The 17,738-nt window shown below is 37.9% G+C and overlaps 1 protein-coding gene across 1 annotated transcript in view; it reads left to right on the plus strand.

Moving 5' to 3' along the window:
* LOC101351368 (natural killer cells antigen CD94-like) overlaps window positions 1–6,083 on the plus strand; it is a 31,686-nt gene extending 25,603 nt beyond the window's left edge. The window contains exons 2-7 of the mRNA XM_023740640.1: window positions 633–715; window positions 756–789; window positions 893–916; window positions 2,464–2,615; window positions 5,052–5,155; window positions 5,963–6,083. Coding sequence (XP_023596408.1) covers window positions 633–715; window positions 756–789; window positions 893–916; window positions 2,464–2,615; window positions 5,052–5,155; window positions 5,963–6,083 — 518 coding nt within the window. The remainder of the gene's footprint in view (window positions 1–632; window positions 716–755; window positions 790–892; window positions 917–2,463; window positions 2,616–5,051; window positions 5,156–5,962) is intronic.
* Window positions 6,084–17,738: the final 11,655 nt, after the last annotated feature.

Here is a 17,738-nt window from a genome sequence, read left to right on the forward strand (position 1 = left end):
AGCAGGGAGACATTTCTCAGAGCAGAGCCTGCGTTAAGATGAGCAGAAGGGCACACTCCCGAATAGAGCTGTTGTCAGTGACAGTGACAGAATGTGCTAAATGAAGGACTCTGGGCCTGGACAGGATTTAATTTGCTTTCTGATGTGGCTATTTACTCACTTTGACACCATGAAAAGTTAACATTATTCTTGGACTTTCAATTTTCTCATCTGCCTAAGGGCGATCACACTCTCTACCTTGTGCGTTGGTTGAGAGAATAAAAGTGACACTTGTGGAAGCTCACAAACCATACATTGGAGCCTCTTGCTGTCTTCTTACCCCAGAACTGTATGCAATTTGCCAGTTTAAGAAATAAATGGTAAATTTACTTACTGTCTTCTAGAGACAGAATTGATAGAGCAGTAAATGGCTGACTAATCTCACTGAAGAATAGAGTACACTGGGCAAAGACAGTGGTATTAGTTAAAGTTCTGAATGGAATGTTTTCGGTTCTGCAGTTTCATTAGCAAAATGACTATCTTATCAAATCAAAAAAATATTTTTGGAACCGTTCTAATTGACTTCTGTTTTTAAAAAATTCAGTCCCTGTGTGTGTTGTTTAAGTGTTCACCTTACCTCTATTTTTCTTCAGTTTTTCAGACCACTCCATGGAGGTTGATTTCCGCGATCTTAGGAGTAGTGTGTCTTTTGTTGATGGCTACTTTGGGAATTTTGGTGAAAATGTGTGAGTTTCTCCATGCAAGTCCTTATGAAGATTGAAAGTGTGATAAAACCATTTAGCAAGACAGGTTTCATTTTACTGATGTGTAGTATTTTATTATCTCGTGGATACACTTAAGTCTGAACCTAATTATGTGAATTTCTAATCATTTCTTATAGCATTCTCTCCAGGACCCACCAAAGGACTCCAGGAAGGTAGGCCCCAAGCTTTGGAAACCTTGTTGTTGGTACTCAAACCAAACCACACCCATTGCCTTCGAGTCGATTCCGACTCATAGTGACCCTATAGGACAGAGTAGAACTGCCCCATAGTGTTTCCAAGGAGCAATTGTTGGACTTGAACTGCTAACCTTTGGGTTAGCAGACAAAGCTCTTAAGCACTATGCCAGCAGGGTTTTCTTATTGTTGGTAGAAGAGAAAAATGGACAGTTTCTTGTTATTCCCACACGCGGCTTGTTGGAATATTACGCAGTCATATGAGTTCACTTCCCTAGTTGCAAGACATTCTCATTCCATTTTTCTCTTATGTAAAAATGATTAAATAACATGGAGTGTACATCACTTATATGTTAAAGTAATACAGAAAATATTAAGTTTGAAATGACAGCTATTTTTTTTCCCATAGAAATGCTCATCCTTAAGCAACAAATTAGAAAAAAACAACAGTAAATATTACAGCTAATCCTGATTACCTGCCTGGGTTTGCTCCTAGGCCATACCTTCCTATCTATTTACATTTGCTTCTGCTGGAAGCTGCGACTCAGAAATTATTGCCCACATTTCTGCAATCCTAAATCCTACTTATCCAGTGAGAGTCAGACATTCTTAAATATTTTTCTTATACACTCCTCACCTTCCGTAATCTTATAGAACTTCATTCATATTTTAACTTTGGAGCCATTCATTTGGTGACCATTTGAATGACTGCCATGTGCCATGACTTTTATTCCTGAGGATAAGAAACCCTGAAGACACTCTCTCTGATAACCTGCATTATCGGACTTGAAGTTAATTGCTTTATTTATCTTGATTTTTGAAAAATATATATATCAGAATTGCACCAATGCATTGCGTTGTTTTTTTTTTTGGACTTAGGAAATATGCTAAAATGCTTTTTCCATTTAAATCTCTGTTTGAATTATTTAAGGAGCTCTGGTGACGCAGTGGTTAAGCACTTAGCTGCTAACCTAAAGGTCGGCAATTTGAACCCACCAGAAGCTCCTCAGGAGAAAGATGTGGATGTCTACTTCCGTAAAGATTACACCCTTGTAAATCCTATGAGTTATCAAATCAACTCTGTGCTATATAAGTTGCTATGAGTCAGAATCAGCTCAACCACACTGGGTTTGGTTTGGTTTTGATTTATTTAACTCCTGTTGACACAGTTTAGCTCAGCTTTGGCTCAGTTGTTAATAAAAGAAAAGATTTTTCTAACTTTCTCCATTTAATTTTCTGCTGCACCCTGTTTTAATATATGGAACTTCTTTTGCATACCTACCAAAATTATTATTCAATGCAATTAATAGGTGATTGGAAATTGTATAATTCTGCCTCTTTCTCTAGAATATGATCTCCCTGAGGAAAAAGGTCATATCTGACTTGGTCACATGTGTACCTTTATGGTAAACTCTCAGAATATTTGTAGAAAAATGAATAAATAAGAAATGACTTTTGAATGAGTAGATAGCATTGAAATGTTGAAATGTTCAGTGCCGTCAATCATGTTTGATTTTTTCCCTTAGATTCTGACTGCTGTTCTTGTCCAGAGAAGTGGATTGGGTACCAATGCAGCTGCTATTTCATTTCTAATCAAAGGAAAACCTGGGCAGAAAGTAGGAATTCCTGTGCTTCTCAGAATTCCAGTCTACTTTGGCTGAAAAACAGAGATGAATTGGCATGTACTTTATTTTGGTTTCCCACATTTTGTTTGGCCTAGAAAACTATAACATCAAAATAAGCTGAATCTTTTTTTATTTTTTATTATTATTTTTCATTGTACTTTAGATGAAGGTTACAGAACAAATAGTTTCTCATTAAACATTTAAGACACATATTGCTTTATGACAATGTTTAACATCCCCACGTGTCAACACTGTCCCCTCTCAATCTTGGGTTCCCTATTACAAGCTTTCCATTCCCCTCCTGCCTTCTTGTCGTTGCACCTGGGCTGGTGTGCCCCTTTAGTCTTGTTTTGTTTTATGGGGCTGTCTAATCTTTGGCTGAAGTGTGAACCTCGGGAATGACTTCATCACTGAGCTTAAAGGGTGTCCGGGAGCCATACTCTTGGGGTTTCTCTCGCCTCTGTCAGGCCAGTAAGTCTGGTCTTTTTTTGTGAGTTAGAATATTGTTCTACATTTTTCTCCAGCTCTGTCCAGAACCTTCTGTTGTGATCCCCGTCAGACCAGTCAGTGGTGGTAGCCGGGCACCATCTAGTTGTACTGGACTCAGTCTGATGGAGGCCGTGGTAGCTGTGGTCCATCAGTCCTTTGGACTCATCTTTCCCTTGGATCTTGTTTTCTTATTTTTACCTTCTCCCGAGGGGGTGAGCCCAGTGGAGAATCTTAGATGGCTGCTCACAGGCTCTTAAGACTTGAGACGCTACTCATCAAGGTAGAATGTAGGACATTTTCTTTATAAACTGTGTTATGCCAATTGAGCCAGATCCTCCCTGAGACGATGGTTCCCACAACCCTCTGCCCAGTAATTCAGACCATTAGAGAGTTTGGATGTATCTATGGAGCTTCCACGACCTTTCCTTGTACAAGTTGTGCTGGTTTCTCCTGTATTGTGTACTGTCTTACCCTTCACCAAAGTTACCGCTTATCTATTATCTGTTTAGTATTTCTCCCACACCCCTCCCATCCCTAGTAACCAACAAAGATTGTTTCTTTTTGTGTCTAAACTTTTTCATGGCTTTTTACAATAGAGGTCTCATACAATATTTGTCCTTTTGTGATTGACTTATTTCACTCAACATTATGTCCTCCAGTTTCATCCATGTTATGAGATGCTTCACAGATTCATCATTGTTCTTTATCATTGCATAGTACTCCATTGTGTGCATGTACCATAGTTTGTTTATCCATTCATCTGTTGATGGGCATCTAGGTTGTTTCCATCTTTTTGCTAGTGTGAACAGTGCTGCAATGAACATGGGTGTGCATGTCTATTCTTGTGATGACGGCTCTTATTTCTCTAGGATATATTCCTAGGAGTGGGATTGCTGGATTGTATGGTATTTCTATTTCTAACTTTCTAAGGAAGCGCCATATCGTTTTCCAAAATGGTTGTATCAGTTTGCATTCCTACCAGCACTGCATAAGAGTTCTGATCTCCCTGCAGCCTCTTCAACATTTGTTATTTCTAGGTTTTTGATTCATGCCAGTAATGCAGGAGTGAGACTGTATCTCATTGTGGTTGTAATTTGTATATCTCTAATGGCTGGTGATCGCGAGCATTTCCTCATGTGTCTGTTGGCCGCTTGAATGTCTTCTTTGGTGAAGTGTCTGTTCATTTCCTTTGCCCATTTTTAAATCAGATTATTTGTCTTTTTGTTGTAGAGGTGTTAGATTTTCTTTACGCTGAATATTTTGACTTAAGTTTTTAATTGGAGAGTAAACAGGTGGTTACTTTTGAACAAATGACCTATTAGTTTCCTGTATCTTGAATCAATCATTATACAACTCACAGAAGATTCCTCAAAGATTTATACCTTAGGGAAACAAATCAACATGTTAAATAAAGTGCAAGAAAATTTTTGGTCAGAATTCCAAGAAGAAATGCTAGATTACTACTTTTACTAATTTTATTCAAGGAACCAACTAAATGATTTTGTAATTTTTAGTGGTTTTAGTTGAATTTATAATTTATTTTGTAATTATGCACCTTTTGTCATGTCTTTGGGATATAATGTGGAACCACTATAGAGGATATTATTATAAAATTGTCCACTTCATAAGAAAAAGTGAAAATTTCTCTAGCTGTATGCAGAACCTGTGCTGAGTTTATAGTAAATTCTATCCGTGACATATCCTTCAAAATACTGTTGATTTGGATCAGTAAGTGGTGATCCCCATGAAGAAAGTGTTCTGTGAAACTCTAACTACCTTTATAACATTTTCAGTCCATATTGAAGTGAGGTTTTGTGGTATTTTTATCTTCATAAATGAATGGGCCTGATAAATGAGACAGAGGAGCTCTGTGACTGCACCTTCTAAATTAGAAGTTAAAGAGGATTTTGGTCTGTGTGATTGACAGGCCAAGTCTGACGTACATTAATCGCTGAGTAGATGAAAATTAGGTTAATATGCTTGTCTCTGTTTCCAAGCAGGATTTTTTGAAATCTAAACCACGCTATTACTGGATTGGACTCTCTTATAACGAAACGCGTGGCGCCTGGGTGTGGGAGGACGGCTCTGCTCTCTCCCGGGATCTGTAAGTTTCTGGCGGCCTGCGGGTGCCCTTTCTATCTTTGTCATTTTATCCTGAGACCAGACAGTGCAGGTAACGTCCAGGAGCACTGCGGCAAAGGTGACCCGTCCAGGGCGTGAGATTAGAAAAGAGGTTCGGTGCAGCACAGTACAATGTTAGCCCAACCCAGAACACGCAGATTAACGCCCAAGTCACAGGAAGGTGGGTGTCTTTACGCCCATAACTTTTGACATGATTTTTTTGTTTTTTAGCTTTTGCAAAGATACATAGATATGAACATGCATGCAAATATGCGCACGTATACAGAGGTAGTTCCCAAAAGTGTGATACCCGTTTCTCATTTATTCTGGGGGAGCACAATATTCTCAGCATCCTCCCATGCTTCAAATATTCTGGGATTACCTTCTGTATCCATGTCATCTTTGAATATTATTTTCATTATAAACATGGAACTTGCAACATCATTCAATGGCAAATTAGATGCTTTGATTTGTCTCCCTAGACTAGATCAGCTGGTCCATCTTTAAACAAAATAGAAGTGACATATATCATCCAATAAAACCATTAAAGACAACAACAAAGACAAAGAAATCCCTGGCCTCAATGCTATTGAGTATTGAGGATTTCTGTAACACTGTGCCTTGAAGTCATGAAAATTGTCATTATTGTATGGAAAAAAATAATAATGAATGCTTAATATGTTAATAGCTTCTCAAATACTTTAAAAATTGTATTATTTAATAAAAAACACTATCCCTCAATATTCTCATTTCCTTTTCTTACATGTCAACATTATCTTCTTCTTTACAGATTTTCAATATCTCAACTTTCAAATCCAAAGAACTGCATTTCGTACCGTCAAAGTGGAGAAACTTTGAGTGAAAAGTGTGAGGCAAAAAATCGTTATATCTGTCAGCAGCAGCCTATTTAAGGGTTCCTTGGGGCATGGGGTGGGGGCAGGCTGTAGTGCAGGTCCAGCATTGCTAAGAATGATACTTTATCTCATTTTTTGCTAATTGTCTACGGTAATAGCAGGGGTCTGCAAAACGTTAGAATTGTGTCTTACCATGTAATTTACATATCTTTGAAACCCTGTTGTTTTAAAATTGATGGACTTTCTGTGCCTACACCTGAAATTATAAAGCATCAAGGTAAAGAATTTTATGAATATTTTTATTTTATTAGCTATGTTTGAATATTAAATATAATGTAGTTTTATGTACATATTCTTGTAAGTTTTCTCTGCAGAAATTTAAATAAATTTGACTTAACACCAAATAATATATATCAACTTCATTTAAACGTAGTCTGTTTATAGTATGCCAACCTCTGTATGGCATACTAAACTGGGAATTCTCATCCTCACCTTATTTTCCTGAAAGTTAAAAAATAAATTTAATGCTCTTTCTAGATAGTTACTTATAGAAATATAAATTCAGAGATGAAAGTGCCATAAGTTAGTATCTTCCTATGTTTCATTAAGAGGGGAGCACATTGATGGGTCTTCCCTTAATGCTCCTGAATTCTGCGGAACACCTGGCAGTCTTTGGCCCTGCCATTGAAATCTGCAGTCTCCGTATGATTGCTTCCAGATTTTGCAAGGAGAAAGAGAACCAAGCCCTGGTCCCATGAATTTACAATGCCTCATTCTGTATCCCACGAACCTTTATTGCCTTCTGTGTATTTATCAGGAAGAGTCCTTTACATGTGCATTGAAGACCTTATTATCTGAGCAATCCCAAACACCCTTTTCCAAAAGTCGTATATCAAACACTGCACAATTCTCTGTTTGAGGGTGTGGAGGAAAACATTTGATTTAGGATCTCTGAGTGTGTCAGAGAAGGGGTGGGGACAGCAATGAAGTCTGATGCCTGTGGCCTGACTGGGATCTTCCTGACTCCCAGCCATCAAAAGCCAGTTCCCTTTTATAACTATTGTATTTATATCTTAAGAAATGTGGATTGTCATCTCTGTCTGATTTCTTGTTTAATTTTGCAATGAAATGATAATAATTGAGAAGCCAAAGCTGGGTTTAATATCCCCAGAGCCAGGAAGAGAAAAGGACCTAGTATGTTGTATTTCTCACAGTATAAATATAATAGGTCTTCAAAGAGAATGCTTCACATTATGTGTGTAGATTGACTTAGGAAAACTTCACTTATAATGTTGGAACTTGGACCTGAAGGTCATGCTATGCACTTTCTTGATATTTGAAATGTTTAGGCTTTATTGTTCATGTGTTTTGAAAATAATATATTTTTAATAAATAAAAAACTAATAGTATTGTTAAAAATAAAACTCACTGAAATTTGCACAAAAGTTTTATTCTGAGCAGTTATTCTGCATGAATATAGGGATGCAGTTTTGATTTCAGGAAAGTCAAACGGGTGGAAGAAGCTATGTACAATGGGGTTTACAAAGAGAAGAGGAGGGGAAATATAGATCAACCAGCGACTAACGGTAACACGGCTGATTGAACCCTGCCCTCCCCTTTTACTGAGATCAGTCACAAGATACTCTCTGCCCTTCCACCCAGCCATATCTCTTTTTTTCTCCTTTAAATTTTTTTTATTGTACTTTAGGTGAAGGTTTACAGAACAAATATTTTCTCATGAAACCGTAGCACCCATATTGTTGTATGACATTGATGAACAACCCCAAGACATGTCAGCCCTGCCCCTTCATGACTTTTTTTTTTTTTTTGGTAAAAAATACATGGCGAAAGACACACCATTTCAAAAATTTCTACATGCACCGTTCAGTGAGGTGGATTACATTCTTCCAGTTGTGCTGCTATTCTCACTTTAAATGAAGGTTTACAGAACAAAATAGTTTCTCATTAAACACTACACATATTGCCCTCTGACAATGGTTAACAACCCCGCTACATGTAAACACTATACTCTCTGAACCTTGGGTTCCCTATCACCAGCTTTCCTGTCCCCTTCTGCCTTCTAGTCCTTGTCTCTGGACTGCTGTGCCCCATCAGGCCTGTCTTGTTGTATGGGGGTATCCAATCCCCGGCTGAACGGTGCACCTTGGAAGTGACTTCACCACTGAGCTAAAAGGGTGTCTGGGGGCCATACTCTAGGGGTTTCTCCAGACTCTTTTAGGCCAGTAAATCTGGTCTTTTTTGTGTGTGTTAGAATTTTGTTCTACATCCTTCTCCAGGTCTGTCCAGAACCCTCTGTTGTAATCCTGGTCAGAGCAGACAGTGGTGGTAGCTGGGCACCATCTAGCTGTACTGGACTCAGTCTGGTGGAGGCCGTGGCAGCTGTCACCCAGCCATATCTTTTGATACTCAAATTTGGTGAGCCTGGCTTCAAACTGGAAAGAAAAGATCTGCGATATCAGGTGAAACAAAAATGGCTGGTGGAGTGATTTTTGTCACGGATTCCTTTAAAGTGAATATTTGTTTTCGTGGGAAAGAAAATCTCAAAATAAAATCAAAATATCTGCTATCTATTTCTTTCTCTAACGTCTCACCCCTCCTCATCATGATTTGCTTAGAATCTTTGATCACTAAGAGTTAGCCAGGCACCAATGTAGGTTCTTCTGTTCTTGTAGGTACTGGTTGTGGGGTAACTTTTAGTGGAACATATGTTAATTTTGTTGGATCTTTAGCTTCTTACCTTCATTGTTCCTCTGGTTGGAGTGAGACCATTTGCTGTACTTTAGATGGCTGCTCACAAGCTTTTAAGGCCCCAGACGCCAAGCAGCTTAGTTGCTGGATAATAATATAAAAGATGAGGATGAGGAGAATGTATAAGCCAATGATCTGAAAGGCTTGTCTTGGGCACGAAGCCAAATTTCTTAACTGGGACCATGAGTCCTAAGAAGATGCATGAGGAGTATCTGCAAAATGCACTGCATCTCTAGTCCTGAACTTCAGCTTAAACTGTACTCCAATGTACTTTCACTTAGGTGTCATTAATATATAGCACACAACCATTTTATTTTACCAAACTATGAACTCTTTCGTGGGAAGCAGATAAATAACCAAGAGCTAATGTATTTTATAATGTGATTCCCTTTCTCTGTATTATTTCAGAGAGAGAGAAGGTAGCATTGTCTATATTATTAAGGGGGCCACTTTGTCTGTAATCATTTGTAACCTTACAATACACATATATGTTTACATAGTTTAAACCAATTTCAGTAACTAAGGGAATTATGGCTGTTATAGGATAGCCAATTTATGCTCTTTCTCAATAGATGCAGATTTGATAGTAGTTTAGTTAATTTCTTGATGGCCTTAAGTCTTAATCTCTCTCACAGTTCCAAATTTTCTTTTTGGGTAATTGTTTATGAAAAGATACATAATGAACAGCATAAACTTTGCAAGAAGAGCAATTGTAATCTGCAAGTAGAAAACAAACTCACTAGTTGTCTGTGGTTTCTTAGACAATGAACAAAACCCAAAATCTGATAGCCCACGAGGAGTAGTCATAATTTCCTATTGAAACAAACTTTCTCTCTATGGTCACCCCCCTCTCAATCAGAAGACACTCACAAAGCAAAGTTTTTCTTGATTTAAAACATGACTGTTCATTATTATTTACATAGGTGTAGCCAGAATGGTAATTTATCATATAATGGTCTTGCTGGGAGTTCTGCTCACACGTGATCCTCCGAGCACCATTCTCAATTATGACATTCTAATGAAAGCTTGGCTGCATAATTGAGATTTTTGAATTATGTCCTGTTAACAAGGGGGTCAAATTCTTATTGAACTTCCAAAAATATATTGCCATAAAAATTAAGAATGCTCATTAAGAGCTTTCCAATTCCAGAGGAAATAGGTAGAGAGAAATGATGTTTCATCTCTGTTTGCGTAACCACAGCCTATTGAATTATTCTAAGGTATTGATGGCTTTGGAGAAAAGAAGAAATGGTTCCTTATGCCCAGGAAACAAAACACTAAAACATTAAGTAATATCCCCCAACATAAAACCCACAGTAATCCTTTTGTTCCCTCAGTCCTGCAATTAATTTCTGTACCATGTATCCTGGATCAGCAGTCATGAACTCATCAGCTTCTTCATAAGAATTCTGGAAATCTTAATTCAATCCAGTGGTATAAGTAGTGGCATTTAGAAATCTGTGTCCAAACACCTGGCATAGACTTTTTTATGGGTCCCTTTTGGGGGGAAAGTCTCTGACCTGTTGTTTATTGCAGGCACCTCCAGGACATCACCAAGCACCATCTGCAAATGATAAAACTTAAGAAAGCCGTGGTTAATGTATTACTGATAATAATTCACACAAGTGAAAGACCCGATGGGAATTCGTTATCAAGTAATGCAAAGCAAAAAAAAGTGAACCCAAAAGAAAACTCCAGACAAAATAATCTCAAAACTTAGTGATTAACTTTATTTTCTAATTTTTGAAAATGGATGAGCCCAGTCCTTTGTGAGAAAAAAATTTTAGACATAACATGTAATAATCTTCAGACATAACAAAAATGAATGTAAAGCAAATAGTTAGGTTATACCAAGAATAGTCCAGGACTGAGTATTAATGAAACTCTTAGAGGTAAGGGAAGTAACCCTCAGTTGAAACCCCTTGAATTCGATCCTGCTAGATTTAAATTTACCAATAAAGTTGCAACCAAGTTAACTATTAAAAAGATAACTACAATTATGACTAGTAATATTATGCTCTTCTTGTGTCATATTAGGCAAAATATAAGAGAAGATGCTAACACATAAAATTTTAAACCAAAGAAAATTAGACCCTTCTCCTGATTGGATCACATGTTTCATGCAATTTATAACACATTAAATAAGCCTTTTTTGTTTTCCCCTACAACTCTTTCCTTGCAAAGCAGGAAAAATCCTTTTATGTCTTTTCATGAAGTTTCCATGTTGTCAGAAGTTTATCACAGGTCAATGAAACACAATTGTTATTTAAGCAGAGGGTTTAAAAAGGAAATAAAAACAAAAACGTTAGCTTTTTCAAAATCATGTGGCTTGGCTTCTTAGTCAAGGGCATAAAAGTTAACATACCTCAGAGACACAAACCTTTGCCTCGTAGGCAGATCGCACAGAAGTAAAAATATCTTTTCATATTACAGGTGCAGGCAATAAACAGTGAACAAGGAAAGAAGACCATCAAAACTGATCAAACTTTGTCAAGTTTCTGACATATTTCATAGTTTTTCAGAGTCAGTATTTTACACCACGGCCAATAAAACTTTTCCAAGCTCTGTCCTTTAGTATGTTTTTCTATTCTGGAGTAAAAAAACACTTTATTTTAGGTCTGACCTCAGAGGGTCTGCGAGGTCAGAACTCATTTCCCAATCTTATCAAGAAGAGGTGATCGACAGCCAGTGGGTTCATTGTTGCTATCTCCTGGTGATTTACTCAATGAGCATTGGAATGAAACATCTGATATTGCCCATGTCGGTAGTTACCCCTCCTGCCAATGCGCTCACATATACATACTCTTTTACATCTACAGATTTTGACAAGTGTAAATGTGTTTGGAGAAAAAAAAGATAAAGAAAGAAAAGAAAAGAAACATTTCTTTTAGGAAACCAGACTAACCATTGTTCTTGTGGGGAGGGGAAACAGAAGTATGTAAGTCATGCACTGTTCAGTGAACCTCTGACTGCATATATATTTGTGATCCATAAGGTTATACATAATATATAGTGGTACATTTCTGTGCATAAAAAACATTAGAGAAATATGTCCAGATACACAGAAATATCTTTCCCATAATAATATAGTAATAATAATAATAATGTTTTGAGGTGTGTCACAAAGTAACACCTGTTTGTTATTGCAAACCATTGTATGTATCTGGAATTTTTAATGTAATAGGCTTTATAGGTGTTGGTTCATAACTACGGGTTGTACCTAAGTAGGATTTTCATAACCCAGGGACTGCCTGGTGTGTGCACAACATCCAGATCACACAATGTCCTATTTCACAGAATGTATCATGGACATTAAGCAATGCATGAGTGCACACAGTTGTATTCCTCTGAAACTGTTTCTTCTCAGTAGTCTTAACCCGTAACTAATATCATAATCTTTAAGAAAAGCAGTTTAGCTGTATGACACAGAGAAACCAGAGGGGAGAGGTGAGTTTTCTTCATTGTGATTCTCATTTTTTAAAAATATCTTGACTCAGTTGAGAGAGGTCCTTTTTTCAAAAGCTCTCTTGACACTACATCCACAGGCTGCAGGCCTGAGGGTAGGGCAATGGAGGCCAGATTCTTCCCCCAAGCTTTCTGCCTCATTGTCAAGAAGAACTGTGCAATCTCAGTCATTTACATGTGTTTAGGTTGAGTTGAAATCAACTCAAGGCAATGGGTTCTGTTTTTTGGTTTTCGGTTGGCCTAGGTATGTTGAAAGATGAAAGACTCTTTAATTCCCATGTTTTGTACCATATGTTTGATCTCTCATCACAAAATGGGGAACTTGGCTCAGTGATGTCTGGATGGATCTCCAATTTTCTCTGAATCCCATTTCTGACAACGAAGTGTTAAAAATAATCAAAACTCAATGAAATGTGATTGTAAGGTTTATTCTGAACATTTATTCTATAGGCATACCGGGTGAGTATTTAGATTCCAGAAAAAGCAAATGGCTTGAAGAAGCTAGGTACAAGAGACTTAGAAAGAGAAGAGGAGGGAAGGTAAACCATTGGCTAATCTTAACATGATTGATTGAACCCTGTCTTCTCCCTTTTACTGAGATCTACTGATATCAGGTCACAAGATGTTCTCTGGCTCTCTACCTAAGGATATGTTTAGAAATTCAAATTTAGTAAACCTGGCTTCAAACAGGAACGAAAGGATTTGCAACTTTGGATTAAAGAAAAGCCTCTGGCAGAATAAGTTTGGCAAGGGATTTCTTTATAAAGTGAATATTTGGTTTCATGGGTAAGAAAACCCCAAAATCAAAGCAAGATATCTGCTATCAACTTCTCTCTTTGACAGTTACGAATTGTGCTTCTTGGAATTTTCTTTTCTTTTTTTCCTTAGTTTTGTCTTTTTCTTTAAAAAAAAACAAAAAAAAAACAGAATTAAACATGCATGTACTTTTAAAATCCACAGTACAGAAGCAGTTATGATGAAAAATCAGCTATTGTTTTCCCCACCTGTCCTTACTCTTCCTGTCTTGCACGAAGGAAGCATTGACTTCCTGTGTTTTTTCTACTTCTATCAGCTTTCTCTGTAAAGGAATAAAATCCATTGCCACTGAGTTGATTCTGACTCCTAGGGATGCTATAGGACAGAGAACTGCTCCCTAGGGTTTCCAAGGAATGACTGGTGGATTTAAACTGTCAACCTTTTGAATAGCAGCTGACATGGATTGAATTGTGTCCCCCCAAAATATCTGTCAACTTGGCTGAGTCATGATTCCCAGTATTGTGTATCATTTTGTAATCTGATTTAATTTCCCTGTATGTTGTAAACTCTATGACTATGATGTAATAAGATGGATTAGTGGCAGTTATACTGATGAGATAGTGTCTTAAGCCAATCTCTTTTGAGATTTAAAAGAGAGAAGCGAGGAGAGACAGATGAGAATCTCATACCACCAAGAAAGCAGTGCTGGGAGCAGAGTGCATCCTTTGGACCTGAGGTTCCTTCCCTTAGATGCTCCCAGACCAAGGGAAGACTGATGCATCACAAAGACCTTCCTCCAGAGCCAACAGAGAGAGAAAGCCTTCTCCTGCAGCTGATGCCCTGAATTTGGACTTGTAACTTGCTAGACTGTGAGAATAAATTACTCTTTGTTGAAGCTATCCACTTGTGGTATTTCTGTTACAGCAGCAGTAGATGACTAAGACAGCAGCTAAACACTAAACACTGGGCCACCAAGGCTCCATGTAAAGGAACAGGAAAGTCTTTGGTTAGCCTTTCAGCCCAGGATAGATCTCAGACTCCTTTTGTTTAGTCAAACTAAAGTTCAGACATATTCTTTTTTTTCTACCTCACTGTTTGAGTTCCATCTGTTTTTTTTTTTTTCTTTGCTTTCTTTCCTTTTTCTTTGCTGAGGGCTTACAGATGTACCTGAATGTAGGAGTTACAAGGATGTCTAGATGATATTGACTATGACAGATGCTTTCTGCTTTTTAAGGGAATTATCTTCAGATACTGATGAGAATAATAGCCAAAGTATCCCCTGGGTGCAGGAAACGCATGCTCACCCATCAGAGAGTGAGTTGTCTTCAGATGTTTATTCAACTCCCATATTGATTCAGCACCTTGATGAAGGAAAGTGCTGGTGTGAGTGGAGGACAAGTGTCAGGGATGCAGCCTCTCCTCTCACAGCATTCTTCCTCTGTTTCTGTTTCTCTGACCTCTCTCTTTGATCTTTTTACCATCTTCAGCCATCATGCTTATTCTCCTTTTCCTCATATCAAGGAATCTTTTCCTGGTCTTCATGATGGGGGACCCCTTTCATTGACACATGGCCTTTTTTCAAATATTCATTACCAATGCATGCATATTAGAGAAACGAAATGCACTGCGATATTTTTATATAAAATCCTGGATTCAATGATGCGAGAAGAGCAAGGCTGGTTCAACAGTTCTAGGGGAAAAGAAATGAGCCCTGTTGGGGCAACAATGAAGTGCTTGGCTGTTAAATGAAGGGTTGACAGTTGTAACCCACTCAGTGGCTCTGCTGGAAAAAGAGCTGGAGATGTGCTCTCATAAAAATTTCATCGTAGCAAACCCTATGGGGCAGTTCTACTCTGTCAGCTGAGGTGGCTGTGAGTCGACATTGACTAGTGGTGCCTAAGAACAACACAGCAACAACAACAGCAAGGGGAAAGAAGCCCCCAGGCGCAAAGATGAGGGAGTCAGCCAAAGTTCATCAGAATTTGTAGAGATTCGAGTGGGGCGCTGACAATCTCTGCTACAAGGGGAGAAGAGTGGTAGGGACATTGTGGTGTAAGTACAATTCAACTACCCATACACCAAAATGAATCAACAAGAGTCGGAAGATCAGAAAAAAATCTAAGGGATATATTGATACAGATGCAGATATATAGATACCAGATTTGTGCCTTGAGTCTATAGTTCATGAGTTGGGTATGACTTTGCAGGCTTTCTGCTTCTGAGTTACAGAACAAAGATGAAAAAGAATACAATAAATGATTTATCTCTCACCAGGCATGACTCTAAAAACTTCGAATAATTTTCCAATAAAGATAAGGTTGACAGTTTAAAAGTATATTAATAATTTCTACTGTATATTTTATTACAGTTCTTACAACTGTGTTACACCACAAAACTGAAGCTGAAAGAAAAATCCTAAACTCATATTTACTTAAGACATTTTTATATTTGGCAAAAGTGAGCAAAATTAGGCAGCTTTCTGCTTGTTCACAATTGTCCTACACTACAAACTACAAAGGACAGAATTCAAACGTGTCAAAGGATCACTTATAAACATAGTGCCTGTCAACTTGGATTTGCAAAAGAGCTGGATAAAGGAATTTATATGTTCCCATTCTCCAGTAAGGATCTAGATTTTAGAATTTTGATGGGTGCGTGGAGCAACTCTACATGCACACGGGAGACAAGTTGAAAAGGTGAAAAACTTTGGACTGCATGGAAACTCAGAGATCGAACCACAAGCCTTGACTTTCTGGATGAAAAACTCCATTTTACAAAAAGGTGGAATATTCAAATCCTTAAAAGCAATACCACACAGTTTATTATGGAGTTAATTTTGTATGGGGTAGATTGTATTTCCAGATACCACATCACAGATCAATGTCCCTGCTCTGAAGATGCCCAGTCTCCCTGTCTGTCCCACATCTGAAATGCTCAGTAGGGCCTTTTGTTGTGGATGACAATAAAAAAAAGTGTGAGCTGAAATATTAGCATATTATCTGAGTGAGATAACACTGTAAGTATTTAAAATCTTAGTTAAAATAAAGTTTATTAGAGTAGCTGCAGGTATGTTCAAAGGACCTTAAGGAATGGAAGATTGGAAAGTGAGGGGTTGAAAGAAGACTTCAAGGTTAATGTGAGTGAGACACTGAAATGTGGGCTTAGACCAAGGGATAAGGTGTGTGTGTGTGTGTGTGTGTGTGTGTGTTTACATGTGAACAGTAATGGGATGTTTGCCTACCCTGGCTGGTTCAAAGAGGCAGGGATGGGCACACAAAAATGGTTAGACAAACCACTCTGTGCAAAAGAAAAGAAATGGAAATCTACAGAAAATATAGGCACAGAGGAAGTGGGTTGATTAGGTGGGTGTGCTGCCTCTAAGAATGTGTGCTCTGGTGTAAAATTGCCTGTGTCTCAAACTTCAATGACCCTGAAAAAGTTACTTACCCATCTGGACCTCAGCTTTCCCATTGGTAAATACGGATATTTATAATATCTTCTTTATCTTGACAGTTGATAAAGAAACGAATTAATATTTGTAAAGTGCTTTATACTGTTTGGCACAATGTGAACACCCAGTAATTGTTTATTTTTATTAAAAGAAAAAAATAATTTGCAGAATTTTGTCACATGAAGCAAATTTACCTTCTTTTGTCCATGCTTTTATGTGGCTTAAACATATTTTTCTAGACTATTTTGATTTTCAAAGATTAAAAAACTCTCCCTCTCACCTTCTATTGTGCTAATCATAGGCTTTGTATTACAAATATACAGTGAGAATTTCCTGTATTGTGATTTCCGGAACATTTTAGAAGCTGGTAGTTTACTGCTTCTTGCTCATACTACACATAGGTGGCTCACCAGGAGATGAGTCAAGAACATCATTCGAATACACAATTTTTCTTTCTCTCTGATTTTACATTTTTTACGTATACAGCTTTTGGATTCCTAGGATTCCAGCCCAGCTCTGTGATCCAGCGCAGCTCTTTTCCAGCAAAGGCTCCTCGTGCTTTCCCTGCATCCACCGTGAAGCATCATTTCTCATGGCAGGTATGTGGGTCCCCAGTTGGGAATTTAAAATATAAAAATAGCCAAAAAGGTACTGATGGGTGTGGCTGACAGCAGGGCAGCGCTTTGTGAGAAATAGGCACAGTTAATAGAGGGCATTATTAGGCTTGCCACGTGTCAGGACTTGCCACAGTGATTTGAATTTCCTGATTCTTCAGTCTGCGACTTAGCAATCATTTTGTGAGGCTTTTCCAACAGGCTTAAAGACAGAGGCTTCTGACAGAGGTACCTCAATATTCTGAATGCGAACTGAATTTACCAGGTTAAATTGTGATCAACATAATTCTATCACAGATATAAAAAAGATGAAACCTTGCCTTTGAGTGAATTCCAACTCATAGCGACCCTTAGGACAGAATAGAACTGCTCCAAAGTGTTTCCAAGGAGTGGCTGATGGATTCGAACTACCGAACTTTTGGTTAGCAGCTGAGTCACCAGGGCTCCATCATATATACAGAGAGTACTAAACAGTTATTTTACACAGTGTTAAAAAGTGTTATATCAAAAAACATACTGTTTGTACTCTAACATGGAAAGATCACCCAAATTAAGAAGTTGACATATCCTGCTCTGTTAGTGAAAACGTAACTCATTGGCAGTGTGTTAATGTTAATGCAGAATCAGCGAAGGTTGATTTGTTCTAGGGCAAAAGTC

The sequence above is a fragment of the Trichechus manatus genome, unplaced genomic scaffold, assembly GCF_000243295.1.
Source record: "Trichechus manatus latirostris isolate Lorelei unplaced genomic scaffold, TriManLat1.0 scaffold00160, whole genome shotgun sequence".
NCBI lineage: Eukaryota > Metazoa > Chordata > Mammalia > Sirenia > Trichechidae > Trichechus > Trichechus manatus.